Below are 21,888 nucleotides of genomic sequence, written 5' to 3' on the forward strand. Positions count from 1 at the left end.
TCCTTCCGAGGAGTGGCTGGTGGGTTTGAACTGCCAGCCGTCTGGTTAGCAGGCAAGTGTCTTAGCCACTATGCTACCAGAGCTCCTTCGTTTTAGAATTAGGAGATCTGAGTCTGAATCACAAACTCTACTAGTTGTAATAATTTAACTTTTTTGAGTCTTATCCACAAACTAACTAAAATAATAACTACATCTTATGATATTACTGTAAGGGTTCATTCAATTGTTCATTCATATATATCCAAAGGATATTTCCATATCCTTTATGGGCCAAGTACTGTTCTAGATCCTGGAGGCAGAGTGAAGAGAGAAAAGGTCATTGCTGTCATGGAACCCCCATTCCACTGGTATCTTAGTTTCTTAGATGCATGAACACAAACACCAAAAGTGGGTAGCTTTAATAAACAGAAAATTATTTTCTCACATTTAGGAGGCTAAAAGTCCAAAATCCGCACACTGGCTCTAGGGAAAGGTTCTCTTTTGGCTCTAAGGGAAGGTCTTACTCTCTTTTGACCTTCTTTTCCTCAGTTCCCTGGCAGTCTTCATATGGTCTGTCCTTTATCTTCCGCCATCTGTGCTTCTTCACTTCTGTGCCTGTTTTTTTTTTTTTTTTGTATCTCAGAAGTGAGTCACTGGGACTGTGGGCTCAAGACCACGGTCCCAGAGGACATCAAGCTCAACTGGCATAATATAGTACACAAAAATATTGTTCTACATCCTACATTAAGTAGTAACATGGGTTTTCAAAGCTTATGAGTGGCCATCTAAAATGCAACTATTGGTCTCTCCTTGTTCAGAGTAAAGATGGGTGAAGAAAATCAAAGCCATGTGGCAACAATTAGTCCAAGGGACTAATGGACCACAGGAACCTCAGCCTATACAACCCTGAGACCAGAAGAACTATATGGTGCTTAGCTACCAATGCCAACCACCCAGAAAGGGATCAGAATTGGAGATCCTGCAGAGACTGGGAGAAAAAAAAGAGTTAAAAGATTCAGAAACATAAAAATAACAAGAATTACAAAACATTGTTCCACCTCCTACTTTAGTGAGTAGCAACTGGGATCTTAAAAGCTTGCAAGCAGCCATGTAGATGCAATGATGGGGCTCTCCTTGTCCAGAGCAAAGAAGAATGAAGAAAACCAAAGATGCATGGAAACAACTAGTCCTAGCGACTGGTACACCATGTGATCCTCAGCCTATACAACTATGAGACCAGAAGAACTAGATGGTGTCTGACTATCACTGTCAACCACTCAGAGAGGGATCTATGTAGGAGATCTTGGATAGAGAGGAAGATCAATATGGAACAAAATTCAAAATCATTTGAAAAAAAAAGGGGGGGGGGACCAGGTTAGCTGGTCTGATAGAGCCTGGTGGAACCCCTGAGACTATGGCCCCTAGCTGCCCTTTAGGTCTGGAAGTGAACCCACAGCTGTGGCTTCCAGCCAAACAAAAGACAGGCATAGGAGTTGAACATTTACCTGAATTAGATACACTCCTTGGAGAGAACAATCATGGGAGAAAGAAGGCTGTGTATGTATAGGGAGACAGCTCAGGGGGCAGGAGTACATGGAAGGATGGATAAAGAGAAGAGGTGACTGTCAGGAGGAAGTGGGAGGGGAGCTGTTGTACTGTGGTGAATTATGGTCAATGTCATGAGACAAAGTGTATATGAACTGCAGTATGGAAAGTGAATTTGCTCTGTAAATTTTCACCCAGATCACAATTAAAAAAAAAAAAAAAAAAAAAGACAAAAATTACTGGCTGGATAGAGACTGGTAAAATCCCTGAAACTATGGCCCCATGTCACCCTAGAATTGGACTCACTCTTGTGGGGTTAGTTCTCAGCAAAACAACAGACAGGTCTATGAGCAGAACAACTACATCAGGGAGATGCACTCCTTAGAACAGTCAACTGTGAGAAAGGAAGGGCAGTATTTGCATAGGGGGAAACCTAGACAGACAAGAATGCATAGATAAGCAGGACACAGGGAAGGATAACCACAGGGAGGAGGTGGGAGAAGAGCTGTTTCACTGTGGGCATTATAATTGGTGCCATGAAATAAAATGTGTACGAACTGTTGAGTGTAAAATGAAACTGCTTGGTAAAACTGCATCCAAATAAAAAACAAACAAAAAAAACCCCAACCAGGGATGGCTTAAAACACACCTAACAGTGGATATGGTCTGTTTAATATAACAAAGAAACCCCTATTTCCAAACGGGATTGCATACACAGGTATAGGGGTGAGGATTCCAACACCTATTTTAGGGGGACACAAGAGTCAATTCCTAACAACTGGGGAGGCCGACACTAAAGATAATTTCAGAGGGAAGTTGTGGAAGAAAGAACAGGATGATATGAGGAAGGATAGCTGCAGAGGTGAGAAGTGGGATGGCTGTTTCAGCTGGGTTGTTATAAGAAGGCTCCTGGAGGGGGTGACATCTGAGCCAAGACCCATTATCTTATAAAGTACAAGAACTACATGTCAGTAAAATGGTTATTCTGTTATTTTCATAGAAAGCTCAGGTGCAAGGTTTCCAACTGGAGAAACCCATTTTCAAGTTTAGAAAATATTTTGCTAACACATGAAAACTTTTCCTCTTGTTTTAGATCAGGAATCAGCACACTTTTTCTGTAAAGTGCAAAACATAAATATATGAGGCTTTCTGGGTTACATTGTCTCTATCATATCTACTCAACTCTGACATCGCAGCTGGAAAGCAAAAATAAACAATATGTTAATAATTGGTGTGGCAGTGCTTCAACAAAATTTTTATTTACATAGGTAGTAGAGGGGATTTGGCTCTACGGCTGTAGTTGGCTGACCTCTATTTTAGGTGATAAATTTTGTAAGTGGTCTATTTTATTATGCTCCCTGCCTCTCTAGTTGACATTAAAAGAGACCTGGTGGTGCAAATGGTTAAGTGTTCACTGCAAACTGAAAGGCTGGTGGTTCAAACTCACCCTGCAACTCTGCAGGAAAAAGACCTGGCAATCTGTTCAGTAAAGACGACCCTGTGGGGCAGTTCTACCATCACATGGGGTTACTGTGAGTCAGAACTGACAACACCCAACAACAACAACAACTTCATGTTATCTAGGTTGAGAGGGTGGCCTGAGTTTTGAGGTTATCTTGTATAGGGTGGTGTGTACAGCCTCATTTCCAAGAAATGAGAGGTGTCTCAGTGCCATTTACTTATACTGAGTTGGGCCAGTCTCTGGTTTTAGAGCAGAGACATGGGGACATGCACTTCTCATAGCAGTTCTAGCTCCTCAGAGCAGCCAAGTGACTATAACAGCTGCCACAATCCCTCCCTTCACATCTCCAGCTTCCTCTGTTACACACTCAGTGTTGTGACTGTCCTTTAGTTTAAAGGAAACTGAATATAACTCTAAAGAAATGGAGAGATTTAGAATTGACTTGGAAGAGCTGTATATGAGTAAGACTGCAGAATGAGTATGTACTGATGACTACATCTGTGGGTGCTAGCTAATTATTGTCTCTATTCTATAGACAGAATAGTACAGTGGGTCTACCCTGCCTCTCTACAGACAACCCAGAGCGCAACTGGGAATTCACAAAATGTAGTACTTGCACCAGAGACTACCTCTCAAAAGAAAGGACAGGCAAAGGTAATGTTCATTCACCTGACTCCTCCCATCTAAATGGTATAAACATTGGGGAAAAAGTTTGCTTAAAAATAAGCAAAGGACTCTGGTGGTGCAGTTGTTAAACTGCTCACCAAATGGTTCAAACCCACCAGCTGCTCTGTAGGATAAAGATGAAACAATCTTCTTCTGTAAAGATTTATAGTCTTGGAAACCCTATGGGGCAGTTCTACTCTGTCTTATAGGGTCACTTTGAGTCAGAATTGACTTAATAGCAGTTGGGGTTTTTGGGGGTGGGGGGTTAAAAATAAGTAGTATGTGTGGAGAAGAATTAGGAATGAAAAAGAGCTGTCAAGTATTCTGGACCCAAATTTGGTAATGTACTGATCTTGTATAATGCTTGTGCATGGGAGCAACAACTTTTAAAAGTCTTATTTCTCTTTTGTTGTTAGTTGCGATTCAAACAACACTTACTGAGGAGCTATTAAATGCCAGGCATTGTGCTAGGTGTTTATATACAATGCATATTCCTTTTAAAACTGTCTATTATTAAAATGCACATATGAATTGTAGACATTATGTGGAAATTGCGTATATCCCAAGGACCACTAGGTTCCCTAGTATTGTAATAAATGACCAATACTCACAAAGGCACAGGTTCTTAATTGATGCTTTTTTTTCCCCCCTCTCACAATAAATAGGCTTCTAGTTAATGAATTTGCTAGTTGCTTCTTCCATTCCTAGGTATGACATATACCAGATATCAGATGTTTAAGGGGAGCTCTGGCGTAGTGCCTAAGGCATTTGACTGCTAACCAGAAGGCTGGTAGTTCAAATCCACCAGCCATTCCTCAGAAGTAAAACTGGGCAATCTACTTCTGTAGAGACACCGCCTCAGAAACCCAAGGAGGGGTCGCTATGAGTCATAACCATTTGGTTATGTTTAAGAGCACCTATTTCAGAGGCTGGTTTAATAATATTAATCTGCCCATTAGGAGGAAGTCCTAAGGAATGCTGGCTTCATTCTACAACCACTCAAGAGCATGGTCTACAAATTAAAGCCTTAGCTCCAGTTCAACAGAAGAGAGTAACGCTTCTCCCTGGAGACGCTCAGAGCATGAGCAAACCTCTGAATACTGAGCTACTTACAGCGAAGGGGTGGTAAGGCGGAGCTCCGCGGGGCCCTGCTGGTGGAGGCAGCACAGACAATCCTGTTGAAAAGATGCCAAGTGCACTGAGGTTCAACCCTGGGATCAGATTGGCTTGTTGCTGGAAACAGAAATGCAGAAAAAAGATGAGGGGAGGAGACCAGAGAGACTCCAGTTTGCCTGGGTCAGCTTCATCTCGTCAGGACAGCACCATCGTCTTCTAGTCAGTCTCGCCTGGCTCCATGGCCCACCCCTTCCCCTTCCCCTTCCCCTTTGGTGCTTAGTGGCTCTCAAAACCTCAGCCTGATCTTGGTGTTTCCTCAGAGGTTCTCTGCCAACCTCGGTAAAGTCTACACATCTTAACATGGCAAACAAGGCTCTTCCTGGGGGATCTGGACCACCTCACCAGTCCATCTCTTGAGAACGCCTCATCCCCACTCTGCCCACTCTTTTTCTCTAAATACCCCACATACCCTCCCACCTCTGGGATCCTACCCATATCATCTACACTGCAAGAAATGCACTGCTCTTCTTCCTTACTTGGCTAAGTACCCTGTGGATTTTACCTGAGCTTAAGTGTTGCTTCACCTAGAAGGCTTTCTCTCATCTCAGAGGTCTCTGCTCAAGGGCCCTTTCCTGCTCTCCTAAAATTCCCATGTTTTCTCAAATTGGCACTCATCGCATATATGTGGGTTGCCTGTTTAATTCTCTTTCCCTTTTAGAACACAATTTCCTTGTGGGCAGAGATTGTCTTACTTAGAGCTATGCTCTCAGTGCCTGGTACACATAGTAAGTACTCAACAAATATTTGTTGAATAAATAAGTTGAAAACAAATTAAACTAATAGTTATTTCTAACTCTATCCATGGAAAGATCAGACACTTCTCTAAGATACCACATATGTGAAATACCATTATCCATGTTCTGGATGGTTCACAAACTTTGGCTTCGAGATAATCTCTCGTGTGCTTATTTGACATTTACACATGGGCCTGCTCACAGAGACTGGATGAGTTTTAGGTACACAGCTCCTGAGAGGCAGAGTGATGCAGTCAGAACCTTCACTACGGCCTGTGTCCAACTTGCCCCCAACTCTGTTTTTGTGAACACTAAGCAGCTCTCTAACATTTTCTTTTTGTAAATCTGTATACAGGGTTACTCTATAACTAGCATTCTTTTAGAACATTTGTAAAAGTACAACTAGGATCCTTCACCTTTATCCTATTTGAGATACAGGATACGGTCATGTCGTTATTCATCTGTCAATGCATGACTCTGGTACAGACATGAACAAATCCAATTGATATGGGCAAATAAAGATGTCTGGAGCATACACACCCCTTTGTAGCTTTCTCGGAGTTCATAGAAAGAGATATGTATCAAGATGTCAAGAGCCCACAAGAGGAAAATAAGATGGATCACTGAATGATACCTCCACAGATAAAAATACCCAAATGAGTGGGTGGAGTCATCATACTGCAGTCTCCTCTTCTATCTCCCATCTTGCCCATGATTATCATGGGCTGTGGGCTGTGGAGGCGGGGCTGGGTGAGGTGGGGGAAGAGCACTGACCTGAGTAGGAAGATACTGTGGACAGTGCTACAGCGAGGGAGCTAAGGTTTAGCTTACATACCAGCTCGTGGTCAATTTTTATTCCTTGGTCAAAATTTATGCAATGTTACCAGGTCTGGGATTTGCTTCAAGGTCACATCCAAGGGGAATGGAGATGTGGATGAGTGTTCAGATGAAACAAATTAGGCCAGGAGTTGATAATTGTTGAAACTAGATCATGGGTATATCAGGACATATCAGGATATGTAGTATCCTTTCTACTTTTGTGTATGTTAGAAAATCATTATAATAAAAAAAAATTTACTCCTCCGGGCTGAACTTAGCTTTGCTGATGGACAAATGTTTTTAAGATTTTTGAATGCCAGGCTGGTGTTTCTCCCTTATAAAGCAGAGACTAGGCAGCAATAACAGGAAGGACAAACCCAAATCAGTCTACTAGAAGTGCTGGAGAGAGATCAGGTGGTTGGCAACATGTATTGGGCAATCTAAAAGTACAAATCAGCAAAACAAGAGAGGAAAATCAGAAGTTAATTTAAGAATAACATATTTTTAAAATTAAAAAAGTCACAGGACAGTATTATAAAAGAAACATCACAACTTTATAGAAAGTTTGGAAAGTAGAAAGAAAATTCCACTTTTCTAACACAATAGCTATTTTATTTTTGTATGCAGCTTTCCAGTCCACTTATTTTATATAACTATAACCTTGGTTACATAATGCTTTTATATATTGTTCTTCTTAACATTGTATCATAAGCATTTCCTCATTTTTCAGATGTTCAACATGATTCATTTTTCATAGCTGCATAATGTTTTGTCCAGGACATTGATCACAATTTACTCGTTGGTTTCCTGACTGCGTTAATGTCCTTAACTCCACAAAGCCAAGGGTAATTCTGCACATCTATTCTAAGGATCTTCCCTCACTAGCTGAATGGCAATTATTCCTAGAGAAGCTTGAGCACTGTCTGGAAACACCTCTGAAGACCACTGGGGAAGAAAGCACTTACATTAACGGCCAGCATATCATTTTCAAAGGCTTCACGCAGTTTCTTCATAATCTCTATTTCGGCATTGGCACAGGCCTCGACTGTGCCCTTCACAGTGATGGTTCTTTCAGGGTTATATATGCTCAAATCCTGCAAGCTGGCCAATGGGAAAAAGAAAAACATTTCTTTCTTCAAAAGGAAAATAAAATTCCAGAAAGATCACAAACAAGTCTTGGTGGAAGAGGTGGGGAGAAGTCTGGATTCTCTCACAACACACTGTGGTATAGAATATCTACCTTTTTATCTGAAATTTTTCTAGTTACTTAGATCATATCCATAGTGGAAAATGTCTGACTGGTAAGTATTTATGTATTTGTTCTTGATAGTGTTGGAAATAACTACATCATTTATGATTATGTTACCCATTTTAGGGAAAAGCAGATTAAGACGTTTGTGGTGGTTGTTGTTGTTTGCCATCGAATCAGACATGACTCATAGCGACCCCTCCTTCGGTTTCCAAGGCAGTATCACTACGGAAGTAGATTGCCCAATCTTCCTTCCGAGGAGTGGCTGGTGGGTTTGAACCGCCAGCCTTCTGGTTAGCAGTCAAGTGCCTTAGGCACTATGCTACCAGAGCTCCTGATTAAGACGTTAGGTATACAGAAATGCTAAGATTCTACATTTATTGGCACAATTAGTCTGAATGTGTGGCTTACGATGAAATTGTTATCTTGGTCCCTGTCTCATGTTCTATTTTCTTCAAGTTTCTCCCTTCTTTTCCAATAAGTCTTCCAACCAAGCCATTGTGGGCCAAGATTTTCAGAGGAATCTCTTCTGCTCTAAAAAAAAAAACAAACAATTTAACACTTAAGGTGGGCACAGTAATTCTTCTCAAGAGCCATTATCCTGTCTTCTTACTTAACTGAAGCTCATGAATTTTTTATTATAAACCAAATCAGGGTCATTCTCTCTTGCTAATGACTGACAGGAAGCGAGTCCAAGATGCAGATCTGGCCAATAAGATATGATAAGTCTGTTGGGTGACTTCAGAAAGCTTCTCCTCGTTTTAAAACAAAGGGTAAACATGAAGGTGACAAACCCTCTTTCAACTTCTGAAAATTTTTGAGTAGGGACACAGTGTTTGAAATTGCTGTAGCTATCAGGCATCCTGAGGCTGGTAAAGCAGAAAGACAGAAAAATCCTGGGTCTTGGAGCCCAGGAGTCAATCAACCTTGGAACCACTCCAGCTCAGGACATGTTAGGTGACATAATAATGGTTTCTTACTGTTTAAGTCACTTCTGTGTTTACTGTTGCTTGAGACCCAAAGCATCTAACTGATTCATTACTGTTGCCTCAAAATAAACAAGATGCTTGAAGAAACTCCATTAGAATAGAACTACTAAGAGGGCAGAGATTTTTGTTGGCTCTGTTCACAGCTAATTTCCTAGGGCATAGAACAGGGCCTGGCACATAGGTGGTGCTCAATAAATGTTTGGTAAATGAATAAAAAGAAAATTTAGGTTTCCCAGATCCTTCTTCTTCTCTTTACCTCCTACTCACTCAGGTCTTGCTTAAATGTCACTTAATACAGGAAAGCCTTTTCTGAAATATACAAGTTCCCTCCTGTCCCCCTATAAACTTGCAGTACAGTCACTGGACACCATATTTTTCCATTGTAGCACTTCTCATAGCTGTACTTAATTATTTATTGCTGCAACTTTTTTTTGTTTTTTTAAAAATGGATATATCTTCCACAGTGTAAGCTCCATAAATGCAGGGACCAGGTCTTATTATAGTTGTAACCTCAATCTTCATCACAGGGACCATAGGGTTAGGGCTTAGAAAAATCTATTTCAAAGATACCCAAACTTTCTATTGGATCTACATGAACATTTAAAAACCAACTTATCTATTAGTCTGTTTGAGTATTTACAATAGTGTAAGCTGTTTGCACTTAGGCAGAAGGACCAAGGATGGTGTTAATTATAAAGTTCTCAAGAACTGGAATGAGAAAAGGGCTTCCTCAAATTAAGCCATGGCATTTGGGGGATTTGAAAAGCCCAAAGTAGAGGAAATCATTCACAAGAGAAAGGTTAGAGTTCTTTCTGAAATCTAAGAATAGATTTGCAATGTTTTTTTTTTAAGGACTGTAGTGGTTATGTTTGTATGTCAACCTGGCTAGGCCTGGTTGAGTGGCTGGGCAGCTGGATGTAGTATTCCCCATGATGAGACTGGTAATCAACTCCATGGTGGAATCTACTATGAGCAGCTGAGTAGCTACCTTTGGAATGTGGTCTGCTTCCTGCATATAAGGAGAAGCCTTGGGGAACGGTCTCTAGCCTATGGCACGCTTGGACCCTGCATGTAGCCATGTCGTTGTTCAGCAGCCTGCCATGCTCTGCTGACCTTGGACTTACAATGGACTTGAATTAATGGCCTGCTGTATGGTTTGGTAACATTGGGACTGTGCCTTTTTACTTGCCTTGGGCTTGACAGCCTCAGCAGCCAGCAGCTATCTGAGTGAAGAGAAGTCTCTAGCTTCAGTGGGCTGGGAGCAGGAGGTAGAGCTGCAACCCAATGTTGAGGGGCTTTCACCCAGCCCCTAGACCCTGGCACTTTGAACTTGGACTTAAAGCTTCCAAATTGTAAGAATAAACTCCTGTTTGTTAAGGCCATCCCATTTGTGGTATATTCTTGTCAGAGCAGCTCTAGGTAACCAGAACAAGGACTATTTCCACCTTCTTGGCTTTGGAATGCTCTTATTTGACATTATTCACCAAATTAGTTTTATATTTGATTCACCTCTCACTGCTTCCCTAGAAAACTGCCACCATGGACCACAAACAGATTTTGCCAAACTGACATAGGGCCTTTTTATTGTATTCTCTATTCCATTACCATTTTTAAAATATTATACTCAATCTGTTTAGTAAGAACTGTATTTAGCATTATAATTAGCATAGTACTTGTTAAGCTGTGGAATCCTAGGAAATATTTCATGAAAGGAAAGAAGAGAGAGAAAGAAGGGGAAAAAAAAAGGAAGAAGAGTCAAGTGGTCAGTTGGAAACTAGTTTCTACTACTCAAGGAAATGTGACTCAATTTTCAGAGTGCAAGTGGTTTAGAAGCACAGTGGCAAAAACTTTCTCTGGAATAGTAAATGATTCTGATGGCAATGTACTTTTCATATCTGCACTGTCCAATATGGTAGCCATTAGCCACATAAGATAATGTAAATTTGCATTAATTAAAATTAAATAAGCATTCTTTGGATGGCACAATGGTTAAGTTAAGTGCTGGACTACTAACCAAAAGGTTGGTGGCTCAAACACACCCAGAAGTATCTTGGAAATAAGGCCTGGCGATCTGCTTCTGAAAGGTTACTGCCTTGAAAATCCCATGGAGTAGTTCTACTCTGCATACAACAGGTTGCCATGAGTCAGAACTGACTCCACAGCAACTAACAACAAAATTACATAAAAACCTCAGCTGTTCAATTGCACTAGTCACATTTCCAGTTCTCAGTAGCAACGTGTGGTTAGTGGCTCCTGCATTGAACAGCACAGACACAGAACATTTCCATCATCACAGAAAGTTTTAAGGACAGCATGGGTCTAAACATTCCTACGAGAAACATACAAGTGCAGAAAACAAATTGTAAATGTAAAAGATCAATTTCCCACTGTATTCTTCTTAAAAATTGTCCTTCCTCTGCCCTCTATACTGAATAATTGATTCATAGTTTTTAAAAATGTTCTTGGGTTAAATGAGTAAGAACCTACTCTTAATCTCTGCTGAGTGATCTGGAGGCCTTGCACAGAAACTTACAGTTTGGTCTCATCAGCCTCTTTCTGCATGATTTCAAGAATCATGCGGCATGCTTCTGAGGTCCCCTCTGGGGTGGCATGGATGGTGACAGGCTTCTCTGCAGCCCCAGAGTTCTCCTTTCTATGGATGTCTACCCTGTAGGAAAAGAATCAGGAGCCATAAGCATGCCACCTCAGACAGGACTCTAGTCCCAAGAAAGCGAGGCACTAAGGACAGCCAAGGACACAGACAGACAAGGAAGTGTTGCTCGCATGTTCATAACCAATAATACCATTCTCTGAGAGGACAGCAAGCAGTGCAGGGCGTCTTATGCCAAACTTTAATTCTTCACAGCTCCATTTAGAAGGGAATGGTTCTTACTGGAATGCTGTGGGACAAAGGCACCAAGCCAACTTGGTAATGAAGCCAGTTTGGTAAATGAAGTATTTTGTATGGCCTTTCCAATGATCACAGAAGCAAAGGGTAAAGTGAGAAGACTAATAATGCATGTTGGCTTAGGTCCAGTCTCTGAACTGACTGCATCTTTCAAAAGCCATATGTTACTCCAAATCCAAACACCAAATTCAAGCAAGCTTTCTATATCTGGGTGTGGCTAGAAAGCAGAGGCAAACTCTCTTCCCTGCCTCTCTTAAGTTTCTGGTTTCCTTTCCACTGGCAGCCTGCCCTCCTCTAGGCTCTTAAAACTGATGGCTCAAACACTTTGATGACTTTATCAGGCTTATTTGGGTAGTTGTGGCCCTACTTGTTTTTGTTAACTTTCAAAAGTACATAAGTGATTATATCCCTTTTCAATATGGACTTTGAGAATGAATATTACTTGTACTTAAAACTTGTATTTTAAAATTCACCTTAAACAATTTTTGGAACAAAATGCTATAAAGAAAGAAAAGTCAATTTTCCAGTGAATAGAACTCAGAAAGAAAGGAAGGGCAACTTGAGATAGCCCTTCCCTTCTCTGCTCTCTATTACACTCTCATCTTTTTACGTCTATAATTATGAACTCAGGCATGGGACACACCCATGTAAATATCAGCTATCTGGGGCTAACACAGACACTTTGAAGAAACTAGCACATTCCCTTTTAGATTATAAGACACTCAATGAACAACCTGAATAAAATATTCTAGGCACATGTAAATAACTAGTATTTGCCAGTAATTTATTGTTTTGCAGATGAAGCCCTTTCATATTAATTATTTTATTCAACCTGCCCAATTGAACTAATTCTCAGAATAATCCTAGCAAAACAGGTAGCAAACCTCCCTTTTTCAGAAGAAGTCACGGATGCTCAGAGGTTAAATTTTTTCCAAGCTCATATAGCCATTAAGTAGTAGACCTTGAACTTGGGTCTACATTTTCAAATCTTGTGCTTTCTTCATTACACCATGTTTATGATGGGCTTATGAATATATACAAATGAACAGTTCAACAAATCATTTTATCCACTATAATTCTTACTTCCAGGTTAGTCTCCTTAAACACACATAAAACTAAACAGAGAAGCAACACACTTTATTTCTTGCTCAACATAGTTGTGATGAATCCACTTCTTTTATGTAGCTATTTGTGAGACTACCTTGGTTGTCTCAAGGAATGAATACCATTCTCAGCTTTGATTCAGAAGAGGTAAGAGCTGAGATGAGTGGGTTCTAGGATCCCATATATTGGTTGTTTTAGAAATAGCCTGGGATGCATTCACAAGCATTAGTTAGCTTATGGGAACAACTGTTGACTGTGAGACCATTAGTACTCTCTTTTATAGAACTTCTAGATTTTCAGAGTATGACTTTTAGGCCATTACCACGAAAGCTCTTCAGTGCCCCAGCTTTATGTTAGTCTGTTAGTCCTGTGTAAGGAAGTCACTATCCCATACAGCACAGCCTCCCTCTGCTGATGCAAGCGATAGCACCTGATGTGGCTGGCCCACCAGCACGCGGGGGTCCCCTCAGAAGGAAGCAAAGGAAGCCCCGGAGGCACGTACCGGGACTGGGTCTGCTTAGTGATGTTCTTTATGGTCAAGCCCTCCTTTCCGATGATGGCACCAACAAACTGGGTGGGGACCAGGATCCGCAGCGGGAAATCAATCTGTCTGGCCTGAGAAGAGCCCCCAGGGGCGTGGCCTTGCTCCCGGGAAGAGTGGTCCCCACGCTGGGCTCGCTGAGGGGGCGAAGGGGAGCTCACCTCTTCATCCGGGATGTAGGAAATCTTGAAGGAGTAGTTCTCAAACTGATGCCCGCTTAGCTTCTCGATGGCTCTGAAATGCAGCATGACCAAGAGAGCTTTGTTAGAGACAACATCACAGAAGACCCTCTCAGTTGACTGACTGGTTCATTCACTTTAGTTTACAAAGTGCCTGGGTGTTCTGCCAACCACTGAGGATACCATGGTGAGCAAGACAGGCCCCATCTCTGCTCCGTCAGAGCTTGCTGTAAGCAATTAAACAAGCAGTCACAATGATAGGCACAGGCAGCCTTGATTTGTATTCTGTTGGATTCTGTTGTTTTTCACAACTCAAAACAGTACTCCCCTATCATCAAAAACCCATCATACTTGTGAGGAATGTGCTCCTTTAAACAGTCAACTGTGTAAGACCAACCAGTCGATATTTACACAAAAGCAAAGATGAGAAGGCAAGGAGGGGTAGAAAAACTGGATGGGTGGAAACAGGGCAGGTGGACATGATGAGAGTGCTGACATATTACAGGGATTGTAACCAATGTCACAGAGCAGTATATGTAAAAAATTGTTGAACAGGAATCTAATTTGCTGTGTAAATTTTCACCTAAAACACAATAGTCAAAAAAAGGAAAAAAACCAAAAATCATAAATTATGATCCCTTCTTTTTCTCATTTTAATCATAATACATTTCACTATTGAAAGGAAGAGATAAACACAAATAAGAAAAAAAATCATCCTAATCCTAATCTTTTCCTGTCTTTCTTATATATAAACACATTATTTATAAAACTGGATGAATATTATACATAGTATTTTTTAACCTTTTTTAAAAACTTAATGCTCTAAGCATTTTTCCATGCCATTAAATATAATACAATAAAAAATTTAATGGCTGTTTAACATTCTATTTGGTTTACCATAAGTTTTGTAACTGGTCTTCTATTGTTAGATATCCATGCTATGTCCAATCTTTTACTACTACATACATATTTGTCATGGATCTTTGCAATGACAACTGCACACAGGATGAATTCCTAGTGGAACTGGATAGTCAAAGATTATGGCCCTCTGGAAAGGTCTCACCATGTCAGTACCAGCACAGTACAGGAGAACACTCATTTCCTTGAATCCTCAAAAGCACAGAGCATCATTATTTTATAATCAATCAACTTGATAGGGGATAATTTATATCTTTACTACTATATTTTAAAAATTATACGTGAATTGGGACATATCCCCTCACAAGTTTTTGGCAGCATTAACCCAGTTTTATTGGGTAGATGTTTAGAGTTTGTGAATTGATTACAGAGCAGCACCTTCTGAATTCAATAAAGGTAAGAGAATGATATCATGTACAGAGATCGTAAAAGGTGAAGTGTCAACCTATCTCCTACTCACATACCTGTGCAAAAATTAACAGCAAATGAACTACTGGCTTCTTCAATGCATAATTAGCTTCTTGAAAACTAGTGGTATAGGAAAGGGTTAAATGTGTCATCATGTGTGTTGAAACATGAAAAAAATCAATAAAACTACAATATTGGGGTTATAACCACATCTATAAAGCATGACCATATATGACCATGATTCTAGTTACAATGATCTGACAGACACTTCCAAGAGCTCCTACAAAAAGGAACTTGTTTTTTTAACAACAACAAAATAAAACGCAAACCAAACTAAAACAAAAAACCACCCTCAATCCTTAGTCTGTTAATAGCTAAGTTTTAAACTATCACTGAAGCAATGTAGCCAAGGGGACTGGGAAGAGAATGGAGGTAGGAAAGGGAAAAAACCAAAGCCAGGTGCTCTCTGATCAATGGTCCCAGATAATTCTTCCTACAGTGGTGTTGCTGAAGTGGACCCCCTTGTAACATTATATAGAGGAAAAACTGATGTTTTAGTATCTATTCAACAAGTATGGGGAGAAATGGGCTAATACTTCTTCCTCTCAATGCACAGAGGAAGCTCCAGGTAAAAGTGGTCCAAATGGCTGGCAAAGTTGAATCTAGGGGACATCATGTCACAGAGCTGGTGTTCTCTATTCCTGACCAAATCAATTAAACCAGTTGCCATGGAATCTATTCTGACTCATGGTGACCCATATGTATCAGAGTAGAACTGTGCTCCACAGGGTTTTCAATGGCTGATTTTTCAGAAGTAGATCACCAGGCCTTTCTTCCAAGATGCCTTGGGTTGACTTGAATCTCTAACCTTTCAGTTAGCAGCTGAGTGTGTTAACTCTTCTTAGCACCCAGGTAAAGTCTCTGTATAATCAATAAGCACATATCTCGGTATAAATGTCCTGGAGCTCTAGGTGTCAAAGATTTGCAACTTTTCAGTAATGTCTGTAAATATAAGCCTCAATGGAATTCAAAGACAAAAAGTAAATAATTTAAAAGGAAACAAATACAAATCCACTTACGTTTTTGCTTCTTCTCTTGTTGCATATGTGACATTGACAACTGCAGTTTCTGTGTCTGTGTTGACTAGGAAGAAGCAAAAACTACGTTGTCATAAGAAAAAAATGTTGTCCCCCCTCTGGCTCAATGTAAACAGACTAACTCTAGAGAAAAATGAACAAAAAATTCATCACCCAAACTCTATAGTTATTTGCAACCCGATCTCTATTCACGTGGATGTATAGATCAAGTACATAAATAACTCAGAGCTACAGTTTTCAATTATTTATAACTCATTTATACATTATTCACTTATTATAAACAATTTTGTATGTGTAAATATATATGTACATTTTCTTTATATTCTTCATTTTTAAAGCCTGCATAAAATTTCACTGAGTAAATGTACAATGATTTACCAAACCATTCCCCAACTATTGGCAAATGGGTTGTTCCTACTATTTTGCTATTACAAATAGTGTTGCCAAAAATCACCTTTATTACAAACATTTGATTTTGTGTTATTTTAAATTAATTTAGAGGCCCTAGTATATGGCATAAATAGACTATCAAGCATAACCCAACATGCACAAAGAGCAGAAGATCAACTAGATGAATGGGACCTTCTAAAAATTAAATTTTTATGTGCTTCCAAAGACTTCTCCAAAAGAGTCAAAAGAGAACCTACAGATTGGGAAAAAATATTTGGCAATGACATATCTGACAAGGGATTTATCTCTAGAATTTATAGAAAACTCCAACACCTCAATAACAAAAAAGACAAATAACCCAATTATAAAATGGGCAGAAGACATGAATAGACACTTCACCAAGGAGGATATTCAGGCGGCCAACAAACATGAAAAAATGCTCATGATCATTAGCCATTAGAGAGATGGAAATCAAAACAACAATGAGATACCATCTTGCTCCAGCACTAGTAGCAAAGTTCAACAAGACAGAAAATAACAAATGCTAGCGAGGATGTGGAGAGATTGGGACACTCATACATTGCTGGGGGGACTGTAAAATGGTACAACCACTGTGGAAAGCAGCATGGCCATTCCTTAAAAAGTTGAAATTAGAAATACCATTTGACCCAGCCATTCCATTACTAGGTATATATCCTAAAGAAGTGAGAGCCATGACAAGAACAGACATATGCACACCCATGTTCATCACAGCACTATTTACAATAGTCAAAAGATGGAAATAACCCAGGTGTCCATCAACTGAGGAACAGATAACTACACTTTGGTACAATGGAATACTATGCAATCCTAAAGAATCATGTAGAATCTGCAAAACATGGCGTAACATGGATGAACTTGGAGGACATTATGCTGAGTGAAATAAGTCAATCACAGAAAGGCAAATACTGTATTAGTCCATTATTATAAAAGTCAAGGAAAGGTTTATCTATGGAAGGAAATTTTCTTTGTTGGTTACCAGGGGTGGGAGGGTAGGGTAGAGATAAGTATTGATTTGGGTGAAGAGAAGGGCAATGTACCAAATGTGAGTGATCAACATGCTGGCACTGAGGAAGAGGAAGAGGAAGACAGACAGAGGTACATGGGAAGTAAAGACAACAAAGACGAACCCTTTTGTACATACAGTGCTGTGCTGTCAGTGAAGGCAAACATGAGTATATGGGTGGATAAATGTGTGGACAGGCTGAACTAATAAGTATGTCTATGAAGCGGGGAGTGTATCCAAGACCATGGGTTGGCAGACAATGGTCCTAGAAGTGTATTTGTATGATCTGAATTCCCAGGTGTACAATAGAGCTGACAAGGGACAAGGTTGTAGTCACTTCTTGTTCACAACCAGCTACTGAGAGGGACTGAGTAGTTGAACCTGTGGGCTCAGGATTATAGTCACAGGGGACATAAAGCTCAATTGGCATAAAATACAAAATAAAATACAAAACATTGTTCCACCTCCTACTTTGGCGAGTAGTGACTGGTATCTTAAAAGCTTGCAAGCAGCCATCTAGATGCAACGATGGGTCTCTCCTCGTCCAGAGCAAAGAAGAATGAAGAAAACCAAAGATTCTTGGAAACAATTAGTCCTAGCGTATGCCATACGATCCTCAGCCTATATGACTATGAGAACAGAAGAACTAGATGGTGCCCTGCTACCACTGTCAACCACTTGCAGGGCGATCTATGTAGGAGATCCTGAATAGAGAGGGAGAACAATGTGGAACAAAACACAAAATTATTTTGAAAAAAAAAAAAGGGGGGACCAGGTTTGCTGGTCTGATAGAGCCTGGTGAACCACTGAGACTATGGCCCCTTGCTGCCCTTCAGGTCTGGAATTGAACCCACACCTATGGCTTCCAGCCAAACAAAAGACAGGCATATGAGCTGAACATTTACCTGAGGTAGATACACTCCTTGGAGAGAACAATCATGGGAGAAAGAAGGGCTGCTTATGCATAGGGAGACAGCTCAGGGGGCAGGAGGGCATGGAGGAATGGACACCGGGAAGAGGTAACTATCAGGAGGAAGTGGGAGCAGAGCGCTTGCATTGTGGTAAATTGTAGTCAATATCATGAGACAAAGTGTATGTAAACTGCTGTATGGAAAGTGAATTTTGCTGTTAATTTTCACCCAAATAACGATTAAAAAAAAAAAAAAAGAACATGGTGTTTTTAATGCCTATTTTCAGATTGCTCTCCTAGAAGTTTGTATCAATTTATTATATCAATATCAATGTGTGGGGTTTTAATTTCTATGGGTTACATTTATTTTCAAATAGTTGTTGTTAGGTGCCATCAAGTTGATTTCTGACTCACAGTGACCCCATGTGACACAGTATAACTACTGCATAGGGTGTTCTTGGCTGCAATCTTTGTAGAAGCAGATTGCCAAGTCTTTTGCCTGTAAAGCCACTGGATGGGTTTGAACTGCCAATCTTTCAGTTAACAGCCGAGTGTTTAACCACTCAGCTTCCAGGATACCTTCAAATAGATTATATATACACCAATAAGAAAGGTGTTTTAATTTAATTTGATTTATCCATTAACAAGGTTGAAATTTTGTTTCCCTTGTACTCTTTGATTATATGAGTTAAATTTGTTAACTATGTATAATATATAAATCAACCTGACAATTCTAACCCACTTGGCTAAAGGAATGGAGCGCTGGTGGCATAGTGGGTAAGGCACTTGGCTGTTAACAAGAAGGCTGGTACTTCAAACCCACCTGCTGCTCTGTGGGAGGAAGATGAGACAATCTACTTCTGTAAAGATTTACAGCCTTGGAAACCTAATGGAGGTTGCTATGAGTCAGAATCAACTCAGTGGCAGTGGGTCTGGTTTTCGGTTTTGGCTAAAGAAGAAGGAACTCTGGTGGTATAGTGGCTAAAGCATTTGGCTGCTAACAAAAGGTTGGCAGTTCAAACCCACTAGCCATAACTGGGAGAAAGATGAGGCAATCTGCTTCCGTAGAGATTTAGAGCCTTGGAAGTACTATAGGGCAGTTGTACTCTGTGCTAAAAAGGGTTGGAATAGACTCAATGGCAGTGGGTTTGGTTTTTAGGCTAAAGGAAAGAATGCTCAAACTCTAAGATTAGCTAGTAAGGGATCACTCTTGTCAGTTGGCTTATCTTGGTTCATAATTGCTTGCCTCTTCTTCCCAAGTCAAGAGCTAAAAATAACTGCAAAGGGCAAGATAAAATTTTCTCAATCCAAGTTAGTAAACTTAAATAAAAAATATTTATTTTCCCAAAACAAGTAAAAGTGACTAGATCAAATCCTCCCATTAGAATATTTAAGCTGCTGGGAGACTTGAAGTCAAGAACAACATGAAGTTAATTCAAGAAAACCATGATAAAACTGCTTTTTGATGTAATAATAAAAACATTACAAGGTTGGGATTCACGCTTAAGCTTCAGGAATTCTATGAACCCCCTAAATGATTCAAATTTGAAGACATGTAAATTTTTCTGGGATAGAGCTTGTAATTTCCATAAGATTCTCAAGGAGAGCTGGGGACCTTCCAAAGGGTTAAAACCCATTATTTAAATACTGTTTGTCCAATAACTTCAAAAGGAGCTCCAGCCCTGAGGGAGGAGGGGTGTGGAATTATTCTCAGGAAGGAACTGCCCTTGAGATCTGCCAGTAATAAAAGGCTGAGCCCAGCCCTGGACCTTGCCCGGGAGTGTTTATACAGCTCTCTAAGTCACTCACCCCAGAGACATCCTCCTGGTGTAGAGCAGGGGATCTATGGCCCATAATTGTTCTCTGGGTGCTGACATATAGAAAGTACAGAGGTATTTGCTGCTCTCTAGAGTTACAGAGAGAGCTCTGGTGGCATAGTGCCTAAGGCATTTGACTGCTAACCATAAGGCTGGTAGTTCAAACCCACCAACCACTCCTCGGAAGGAAAGCTGGGCAATCTACTTCCATAGAGATACTGCCTCGAAGCAGTGAAGGGAGTACTAACAGATAAGGCTGTAGATACCCAGAAAGGGCTGAGAGTGAACCTCCTGAATAAAGCTAGCCACTAGGATTTTCAGATTTTGTTCTCACTTCTTAATCATATTCCCTGTCTTCAAAGATGTTTATCTTCAGGTAATCCAGCAGTTCTTTGATTCTAGAATAAGCTGAGCTCCATTCAGATAATTTATTTCACTGGACATGAATGCTCTATAAAGGTTCCTAAAAATCTACTGAAAATGTTTTCCTGCAGAATCTAGAATCACCCATGAAACAGAGCAAAATAAAAGCCCAACACTTCTACAGTTGGAAGGCAGTTGGAAACTGGGTGGCCTCCAGGGTAAAGGTGTCCTCGGAGATGTAAAATGCCCCAGGGACCTGAGATATTTCTCCTTTGCTAGAATTGTCCTTCATTTATAACAAGGTCTTAGCTAGGAACTTTTACAAGGTCATCTTATCTACTACACCCAATCTATTAGAATGTCTTCCTTTCTATGTTGAAGGAAATAACAAGAATCAAGAAATAGAATCCTTGTAAATCATGTCTTCTTTCTGAGCTCCTTCCCTTCACCTTTGGGCTTAGGCAGGCAGCAGTATGAAACTGAATATAATATTCAATTGAAATAATATTAAAATAATATTTATAATATTCATGGGGTGGAGAACATCTGAATAATTACTGCTTTAAAATGATTATATTAATTATACTGGCAGACAGAACAGATTGCATATGGGGAAAGGGGTTCTCTGATTTTTCTCAAGTGAACCTTAATAATTCCTTAACATTATGGATCACTCCATAGTCCACAAGTACCTTATACATGTTCTCTTTGGGCGCTACAACTCTTCAGTGATACAGGAAGGGTAGAAAGTATTCTTCCCGTTTTACACATGTGGAAACTGAGTCAGTTAAGTGACTTTTCCATGGGCTCACAGTCAGTAAGTAGCTGAGGTCAGTCTGTTTTCTAGGCCAAGCAAAAACAGTCTTAATCACATATGCCTGCTTATCATATCAGGAGCTTAAAATACAGTTTTCTGGGACTCTTTAAAGAGATATATAAGATACCAGATTCAGAAACCTTTTTAATTTTTTTTTTTTTACCATAGCATTTCATATTTAGAAGATGGTAAGAATGAGGGTGGCAGGATGGTGTTTTCACAGCACTTACACAGCACTGTTCCTAAGACAGTGGTTTTCAAACCTGAGTGCCCACAGGTGCTTGCTGAAAACACAAATTCAAGAGCCCTGCCCCTAGAGTCTTACTCAGGTCTACTGGGCCGTAGGATGCCTGCATTTTAACAAGCGTTCTAGGGGATTCTGGTGTGGGAGCCCTACTCCTTGAGAAACGCTCAGTCCAAGACATCAGAGATCTGCTTTCTTAGGAACAGGAAGTAGCAGAAGAGTAAATGCAATTATTCCCAAGTGAATTAAGCTATTCCCAGTCTGACGGTGTTTGTCTAATGCTCGAGCACTTTATGGGTAATAATACCCTGAAAATCATATTCCTTGAAAGAATAAATCATAGATATAGATACCACTCTCTCTCATCCCTAGATATACATATGGACACCCTAAGAATCTTGTTTCAAAGGAATGTGAATTTACTATTTCTCCCTGGAATTGGCCCAGCCTATAAGGAATTATGGGAGCTCCGGTAGCATAGTGCCTAAGCCACTTGACTGCTAACCAGAAGGCTGGCGGTTCAAACCC

General features: G+C 40.2%; 1 protein-coding gene across 1 annotated transcript in view; it reads right to left on the reverse strand.

Moving 5' to 3' along the window:
• Positions 1-21,888, reverse strand: part of IGF2BP2 (insulin like growth factor 2 mRNA binding protein 2) — a 281,047-nt gene that overhangs the window by 29,709 nt on the left and 229,450 nt on the right. Inside the window, exons 5-10 of the mRNA XM_007935966.2 lie at positions 15,757-15,820; positions 13,134-13,406; positions 11,153-11,287; positions 8,042-8,164; positions 7,347-7,482; positions 4,766-4,885 (exon numbers count right to left, since the gene is read on the reverse strand). Of these exons, the coding sequence (XP_007934157.1) occupies positions 4,766-4,885; positions 7,347-7,482; positions 8,042-8,164; positions 11,153-11,287; positions 13,134-13,406; positions 15,757-15,820 (851 nt within the window). The remainder of the gene's footprint in view (positions 1-4,765; positions 4,886-7,346; positions 7,483-8,041; positions 8,165-11,152; positions 11,288-13,133; positions 13,407-15,756; positions 15,821-21,888) is intronic.

Source organism: Orycteropus afer, unplaced genomic scaffold, assembly GCF_000298275.1.
Source record: "Orycteropus afer afer isolate SDZICR_OR568_19922 unplaced genomic scaffold, OryAfe1.0 scaffold00032, whole genome shotgun sequence".
Lineage (NCBI taxonomy): Eukaryota > Metazoa > Chordata > Mammalia > Tubulidentata > Orycteropodidae > Orycteropus > Orycteropus afer.